Genomic DNA, 8962 nt, shown 5'->3' with positions numbered 1-8962 from the left:
GCCTACTCCACATGTCATGTAAATCAAGGACAATCAAATTACATAAAATACAGCGTTCAGGAAAGACCCAAGATAGAATTCATCCTATTAATGCATCAAAAATCTACAGTTCAGAAGTAAACTTTCAGTGAAACCTGTTGCAGGTGGAGGATAAAATGCATTATATTTTCTGTCTGAACAGATAAAATATTTCAGTTCACCAAACCCAGCGCATTAGATCTTTTAAGGCACTGAATTAAATATAAGAAGATAGGATGGAAAACTAGTCACAGTAACAGAACAAAAAAAACAAGCAAACTGATCTGCTAGAATGGAACCATTGAATTTTGTCAAACAGCACGGGCTACTGAATGGATAAAAGTTAATTATCGCCATCAACTCACCATGGTAGTTAAATTTTTTTCCTCAACGTTCTGTCTTCAGTACTCTCCCATCCCCTTTCAGGGTACTCTGACTGATGTCCTTTGAATAAACTGCTACAAAGTTTAAGCCTACAAATAAAAGTCCATACGTTTTCCTCCTGTATCTCTATTTCAGTTCAAAGTGACTAAGTGGCCAAATTACAATAACTTTTTAATACCAAATACAACTGCCGCATGTTTTCTACTGTAATAAACTACAAAAAGAGACCATTAAGGACAGAACTGTATCACACTCAGTACAAATTGGTGACTAAGACATCCCTAAAAATAACAATACAAAATTTATTACGATGTAAGTTTGGAATATGGCAGTAACACAAGCATGCTTCTAAGTGAATATGTGAAAAAGCCTAGTTGACAGGTCACATTTTATACCTCTCCAGCTGGCGGTCTGAATCTCTGCAAGTTCTGCTGTCAGACAGAAAGATGCTGGTGTTGTTCTGATTATTCCACCCTGAAAAACCACTGGCAGGAATGGGGTCACTGCATAAAAAAAAGTAGCTGTCACTGTACTGTCAGCTGCTAAACCACCTCACTTCAGAAGAAAGACTTTCCAGCTCCTGTGCTTAGAAAGCAAGAGGAAAGAAACAACCACAGGGCCCAATTCTGCAAGTACCATTGTCTTCCGTAAGACAGCAAGGGAAAGGGGCTTAGCATTTTGCAGCATTCAAGGCAGAAGCAGCAGAAGGGAAAAGCCAGTTAAATTCACAGAACAAAAATAACCAAATGTCCTACATGTTGCAGAAAAGAGAAACACGAAACAAAGCAGTATTAAACCATGAAGGAAAAACAAGATAAAAAAAGCCAAGGACATCATGACTCCACAAGCAATTAACAGATAGTCATGACCGTATTTACCTTTTTATTTCTATATCATGCTGTACTGTCATTACTTCGTCATTTTCACCAAATTTTTCCCAATCTGAACACTTAGTAAAAGCTTCCTGATGTCCCAATTCAGCAAGACTAAAAAAAGAAAATGACAAGGTTGGAAACCATGAAGCTTTATATCATATATATCATCATCGTTTCTCTAAATTCTTCAGAAGATAAGGGAGCTCAGTAAAGAAAAAACACCTGCATTCATATTTTTACTGAGGCTAGTGAGAAGTCTATAAACTCCCTAGAAGTTAAATCATTGTTCCACTTCACTTGTAATTGTGGCATAATGTCATCTAGAGTTATGTCACAAGCTCCTTTACTTTCAGAGGGCTGGAGCACCTCTTCTATGAAGAAAGGTTGAGGGAACTGGACTTGTTTGACTTGGAGAAGATTCTGGAGAGACCTCACTGTGGCCTTCCAATACTTAAAGGAACTGTATAAGCAGTAGGGGGAACAACTGTTTACATGAGTTGATAGTGACAGGACAAGAAGGAATAGAGTTAAAACTAAAGGAAGAGAGATTTAGATTAGATGTCAGGGAGAAGTTTTCTACTGAGCAAGTGATGAGGTGCTGGAACAGGTTACGAAGAGAGGCTGTGGATGCCCCACCTCTGGAGGTGTTTAAGGCCAGGTTGGATGGGGCCCCGGGCTATCAGATCCAGTGCTTCCATTCAGCAGCCCTGCCTGCAGCAGGGGGGTTGGAACCTGATGATCCTTCAGGTCCCTTCCACCCCAAGCCCCCATGACCTGCCCCCAAGCAACCAATGTCGTACACTCTGACAATGAAGTTTCTTCAGCCTAGCAACTATAATACATACAATTGTACATTCTAAATACATGCAACTACACAGCTCAATTATTTTGGTATGACTTCCTGTCCTTATTATATAATACACATTTTAAGAAATTTAAAGGTACTAGGAAGTAGAGAGAAATTCCTGTTATATTCCAGAGTTAGTCTGTAACATGAATTGCAGAATCACTTCATACCTTTCCAGTGCATGGTACGTATGCACACAATGGTTTTTGCCCTTTGAAACCACACAGGAGTCAGGATTGCTTCGTTTTCTGCGTTTCCACACTGGTGAAGAATCAGGAGAACAGGGACTACAAAAATAAGACATGGATTTTACACAGTGTTTTTCATCAGCATTTAAATGCTTACCAGAATTCTGTAAATTAATGGCATGGGAAGATTTTGTTTCTTTGAGCTATGACTCCTCAGTCGTAACAGAGGAATACTGAAAAAAATGGCTGAAATTTGATAACCATTTCATCTTAAAAACAGAGCCCAGTCACAATCACACAAGGAACTTCACTGAGCTTGGAAGAACTATTTTCAGCACATGTAACCACAAAAGTATCTCGGTAGGCAAGTAAGTGCATAAGGTGCTTTACTTTTACTCTCCGCGCTCTTCTGCTGACAAGCACAATACTGTTAACAAACATGAAGCAGAAACAACACTGCTCTGTTCTCTATTCATTATGAAGTTCTGTAATGGGACTATTTTTTCCTGCATTCAGTGGTCTGCAATAGAGATGGACTACATTCTACAACGTAAATACCAAACTCAGACTCAGCATTAACTGCTCCCATCATGAGGCTTTTCCTATTAAAAAAAAACAACAAAAAAACATAACAGTAGCAGTGTGTATTTCGTTATTGCAATAAGTTAATCACAGAAGTTTTATCTCGTACCTCTCTGATGTGTAGTCTGTCTGGCTGCACTGATCTTCACACCTAACTGTATCCTGTTTTTCATCAAATATAGCACAGTCAGAATCATTGTGATCTTTGTAGAGCCATTCTTGGGAACCACCTGAAGGTTCTGTACTCCTAGAAACAGGGAAAAAAAATGGATTTAAAATACTGCTCAACTACCTGACTGCTCTGAGAAGAAAAGCTGCACAGATTAACAGTTCATCTCAAGCAACATCCCAATGATGCAAAAACCAGTAGCCTTCACTGCAGTTCAAACACAGCACAGCTGAAAACTATACTTCTATGAGCACTATCTCCTCACAATTTACTAGTCCAAAACTTTTCGGTGGTGTGAGTGACTGAAGCCAGCTTTGTTACAGAAGTTCAGAAGTATGAAATACTTAAAAAGCAATTCCATCTTGAATACAGTTGCCACTCACGCAGAGAGCACAGAAATACCTATCATCTCAGAATTACTGAATTCTCCTGTTTATCACTATCACAGGACAATGACTGTAGTGACAACAGAAAAAGCAAAGATGGAAAGGTTATCAGTGTCAAGGAACATTAACAACCAGATTTCTGCTTATGTCTATCCCTTTCTAGAGAAATGATTTCACACTGCACTAACCAGTGTAAACATGCATGGGAAGACAGTTTATTACTGCAGCCAGACTGAACTTCTTTGAAGTGTCTTACTGGAGATAAATTTAGACTAAATATTTAAACATACCACCTTGAAGATTATAAACAGAAAATAAGGTTTTCAAGCAATATCTCCCATTTCTGAGCCTGATGTTCTTTATTTTTTCCTTTGCCTCTCAGTCCCAGTTAGTACTGCTCTAAATGAAAACAGTTCTGTGCCATAAGAGGTATTCTGACTGATTCACCAATACATACACTGGTTGCAGATCCCAGGTTTCTTCAGCAGGAGGATCCCAAGCGTGCAGTGCTATCTTCCACAGCCTGATCTGCTGGTCCCAGGATCTACGGCTGTACTTCTTAAATTTGTTTGGAGTTCTAGGATGAACTCCTGGTATTCGTTGATTCCTGCAAATACACCATAACATCTATACTTCAAGACATGACATCCTTCAAAAAATCTTGCTCATCTGATAAAGCAAGCATCAGTAATTTAATAGATAGATTTCCTAGGTTTTTTTAACACTTAAACCAATATAGGTACATTCTAAAACGCTGTTTACAACAGGAAAGATGATGGTCGTCCAGTCTAGCAAGATGTCAAAGTAGATCCTGCTGGCTGCAAACATGAAAACGAAGAAACATAGCCCAATAGTACTCTAGCCTCCAGTTTCTTGATATCACATTTCTTTAGTCTGATCCAGTTTGTGTTTAGTGCTGTACTGGATCTAGCTAGGATGGAGCAAGAAGCATTCACAGGAACCTCTACAGCATTTTATTTTGGATTTATGTTTAAACAGCATTGATTTAATGCTAACACTAACATTTTGACTGCTGCTGAAGGTTGCTTCAAGGCTTTCTGGTTTAACCTCATGTTGCTGAGCTCCCTCCTGCAGCCATTAAGTTGAAGGCAGGCAAGAAGTTGGGATGAAAAGGTACTTGTGACAAAAGCAGTATTCCATATTATAACGTGATGTTTGGCTATAAAGAAAAAGTAATGTAGAAAGGGGAGGCATCTTACAAAGTGAGCACTGCTCAGAGGGTATAAGCCTGCTTTTGAGAGGCAGCAGATGACTGCCTTTGCATCCACCACCTCCCCCAGTCCCTTCACCTATTAAATTTCACTCTTCTCAATCCCACTCTCTGTCCCACTAGGAAAGGAGGAATGAGCACAGATGTGTGGGTACTTGGCTGCTGGCAGGGGTCAACCCACAACTACCTCCAGCACAAAATAATACCATTTCTAGTCCTACCAGATTGAAGTTGTCATTATGGGAAGAGCATGTTACAATCACGCTTTAAATCAAACAAAGCACTCTAAGTGGTTTTTCACAACAGCTTCACAAATCAATATACTAAGTCATATCAGTTTTGCTATCAGTCTGTAAGATAAACAGGTCCCTGCAAAGGAACAGTAATATTAACAGCCCTTTAAAATGCCATCCAGATTATTTTAAAATAGTGTATCCATGTTTAATGTCCTGAATGGTGTCTCACTTTTTCTACTCTCCACCTATAATTAAACCGGTCATAGCACAGTTACACAAGTGCTAGACATCAGCATAAGACTGTCTGCAGTCCTACTGCTGACAACAGTAAGACAAGTAGAATTAAAATTCACAAAGCAATTAAAAACTCTATGATAAGAGTGATATGATTTTGTGGAATATCTGTGATCATTCACAACACCTGTTGATGATTTTTAGTCATCTAGTTTTACTTTCAAACTTTTGGTCAACAGGAAGCTTACAGAGACCAGGGCATTGCTTGGCAATATTCACAATGGACTCTTAAGAGGTAGAAACCAGAGAAAATAAACAGAACTCCCCTAGAAAACAATCCTCAAAACAACAAACACAGAAGCACGTTCATGTTACTGCTGAATAGCTTCTGAATTCTAATAGGTCTGCAGTAAGCAGAGGGGCCTGGCTGAGAAGTCTTCATTTAAGTCCACAAATTCAGACTTTAACTCCTGAGCAAGAATGACAGAAAGCAAGAAATCCAAATTCTGATTTCAGTTTTCAGTGATTAGTCAGTGACTGACTGATTTACCAGTATTTAAATGCAAAGCTTCATTTATTCCTCACTGAAGCTGTCTTTTCCTATAATCAATTAACTTCATATTGGCCCAGCAGCAGTCACCAGAAAGGTCAAAGGGAACAGATGATAGTGAATTTAAAGCACGTTTGTTACTATAGGAACAACAATGCACAAATGCAGCATTTAGCACTAAAATAACTCCTATTAAAAAAAAAGCCCAGCTTCTTTTTGAGGAAAACAAATTAAAGCTGTGTGCTGACCTGCAGATACATCAAGGAGAAGGAAAGTTTATCTGGAAATGTGCAACACAGTACAACTTACTTTGGAACTTCTTTAATGTATCTGTCATAAGCAAGTGTGTTCTTTCCAAAATTGATCTGTTTCTGTCTTCTCCTCAGAACCACTTCATCCGTTTCCCTTTCAGATGGGGTAGCAGAATCATTTGAAATACAACTTGAAAACAAAAGTTAGAACAAAGTTGAAAACCACCTCAATAGCTTTACAACAAATCAATAAAATCACACTCTAGAACTGCAGGTACTCTGACAGACAGCAGAAGCAACACTTGCTTCACTAGTTTACAGAGCTGACACTTGTGCTAACCAAACTATTAAAACGAAAGAGGCTTTTAAGTTAATGCAACTGTTCAGGTTTGTAATAAGTAAACATACACTTGAGGCTGTTAGCACTAGAGCTGCCTTATTAGAAGCTTACAGGTAGTGCCACAACATGGAAATAAAGCAGAACATGATTATTTGCTCACATCTGCAGGAAACTGCTACTACATATTTTTTAAAAAAATGCTTCAACTCCATAAAAATGCATAACATCAAGGCTTGAATGACCTCATAGCTGTTTCTCTCACTCAGCCTAGATTACTCTTTGTTTTTCCTTTCACTATTTTCTGTTACGGAATGCTGTAATGAATACGCAGTTTGAAATCAAAAAAGAATTTGAAACTCTCACATGAACAGCTTCATAGATGAAACTTCTCAGTGTTATTCTCTCCTTTAGGCTTCCTTCAGGCTTCATGTGAGACAGCTTGGTTGCATTTCAAAACTTAATTGATGCACGTGAAGTAGTTGAAGAACACAAAACAGTAACTTAATCAATTATTCAATACCTACTTTGTCGTTCTTTTAGTTGATGTCCTCATTGCTCCCCTTTCTTCAATCCCACCTTCCCAGTTGGGGCAACTAGAAAGAGGCCCAGAATCTCTTGGAGTTATAGAGCTGGAAAATAAAAACTTTGTATGAGCTTTCGTTCCTCATAACATATTTAAGTGACATAAACTTTAGCACAGGACAACTGTAGCTTCCTCCACAACTGTAACACTGTGAGATTACTTCTACCCAATTTCAGTTCAAAGTCAAGCAAATCATTTTAGCTTAAGTCACCTTCTGCAGTGATATAAGATAATCAGTTTACTCTGTGGGATAAGAAAAAAAAAAGTCATGAAGAGAACTTCATGTCAGAACATAGACCTGACAACCTCTTAGCTGCTTACCCACTGCAAATGCTTCCTTGTACTGCAACTCCATCAAAGAAAACAATAACAAAAGTACTAGAGGGCAATGTTTGAACAAACATTCCATGTATTCCTTACCTCTCCAGCCAGCGGTCTAAATGACCACATCGATATTTGTCAAACACCAAAGAACCTGAATCATTCCAGCTTCTATACTTCTGCTCTTGATGCCAACATTGTGGATGTTGCACAGAACTGGAAAATAAGAATTTTCATCAGGTTCATCAGGAATGAAGTCATAAGGAGCTGTTCAACATTGATTTAGAAAACTAAACGTAAGTATTTACAGTTACAAAATGCTGATTATTTTGGCATAGATATGTGACTGTGCCAAGCTACTCATTCTCACTAACTTAGGAAGTGTGAGAAACAATTAAACTACTGCAAAAGTGTCATTCACTGCTATAGGTAAGATATCCAAATTCTAAAATAAACCAATAACTTCTGGAAAGCAGAAGTACTCTTTATCTATCTGCAATGGAAAAAAGGGTCAGCTGTATTTATGGAACTGTTGACATTGCCAGCGATCAGTCAGGCCTCAGGTAGCACTGCATTAGTTTCATTTATACACTACTGCATATATCACTGAACTCTTGGAAAGGACAAACATATAGAACTGTCAGATTTGGCACAGGAAATTACACACTTAAGGAGAAGGTTGAGGGAACTAGGCTTGTTTAGCTTGGAGAAGGCTCCAGGGAGACCTCATTGTGGCCTTCCAATACTTGAAGGGAGCATATCAACAGGAGAGGGAACAACTATTTACACAGGTTGATAGAGACAGGACAAGAGGGAATGGTTTAAAACCATTTAGATTAGATATTAGGCAATAGTTTTTCACTCAGAGGGTGGCAGTGCACTGGAACAGGTTGCCCAGAGAGGATGTGGGTGCCCCATCCCTGGAGGCATTCAAGGCAATGCTGGATGTGGCTCTGGGCAGCCCGGGCTGGAGGTTGGCAACCCCACCTACAGCAGAGGAGTTGAAACTCGATGATCTTTGAGGCCCGTGCCATTCTATGATTCCATGATAAGTAGGTCGAACACTTACAGAAAAACACACTGACATTGGAAATTCTTCATCAGACACTACATGGAGCCCTCACAAGGAAGCACTGGAGCTAGCATGGGATGCTTGAAATACACTGAAAAGGCAGTCAAGGATTAAGTTCTCCTTGCCTTCCTACTCAGTTCAGACAGTTTTAAAAGACAGCTTAGTACATAAAGCACATACTGACGCCAGACCTGGTTCGCAAGGCAAGAACTGCAGTGGCAGATTAGCCTGAGAAATGGGAACCAGTGCCTACAGCACTTCAACGCAGGGTCGGGTTGGTCATCAGGGACAGGCTCAGCATCAGAGGGCAGGGCACATGGCACGGGGCCCCTCCCACCCCACAGGGACAAAGCCCCCATCCCAGCACACCCACCTGCGCAGCCGGCCCGGCTCCCCGCCGCCAGCGCTGCCCGCCTGCACGCCGCGGAACATGGCTGCAGACCCGGCACAGTGCGCAAGCGCAGCCCCGCCTTTACAATGCAGCGCGCATGCGCGGCGGCATTGCGGGACGGCGGGCGGGGTTTGCTTCGGTGTGGGGTGGTGTGCGGTTGTTGTTATTAAGCAGGCGGGTGTGGTTTGAATGTTGAATAGTCGGTTCTCAGTGGCAAAGCACTGTCTTTCAACCCAGTCGCCACCGTTAGATACGCGTTTCCATCAGCGCGGAGCAGTTCTACACCTTCGCTTCAGACGCAGCT

General features: G+C 40.4%; 1 protein-coding gene across 1 annotated transcript; it reads right to left on the bottom strand.

Annotated features, from left to right (window-relative positions):
• Positions 1-273: 273 nt before the first annotated feature.
• On the bottom strand, positions 274-8710 carry LOC136048307 (uncharacterized). The gene is made up of 10 exons (XM_065735911.1): positions 8641-8710; positions 7295-7411; positions 6816-6920; positions 6010-6141; positions 3907-4056; positions 3004-3141; positions 2295-2411; positions 1281-1388; positions 798-905; positions 274-491 (listed from the first exon to the last, which is right to left on the bottom strand). Exons 1-10 carry the CDS (start codon positions 8697-8699, stop codon positions 392-394), a joined length of 1134 nt encoding a protein of 377 aa, XP_065591983.1. The 5' UTR covers positions 8700-8710; the 3' UTR covers positions 274-391.
• Between the last annotated feature and the right edge of the window lie 252 nt (positions 8711-8962).

The sequence above is a fragment of the Cyrtonyx montezumae genome, unplaced genomic scaffold (genome assembly GCF_038088225.1).
Source record: "Cyrtonyx montezumae isolate F1298 unplaced genomic scaffold, pur_monq_1.0 scaffold_2, whole genome shotgun sequence".
Classification (NCBI taxonomy): Eukaryota; Metazoa; Chordata; class Aves; order Galliformes; family Odontophoridae; genus Cyrtonyx; species Cyrtonyx montezumae.
The sequence above is the reverse complement of the archived record's forward strand: the minus strand, read 5'-3'. Positions and strand labels throughout refer to the sequence as shown.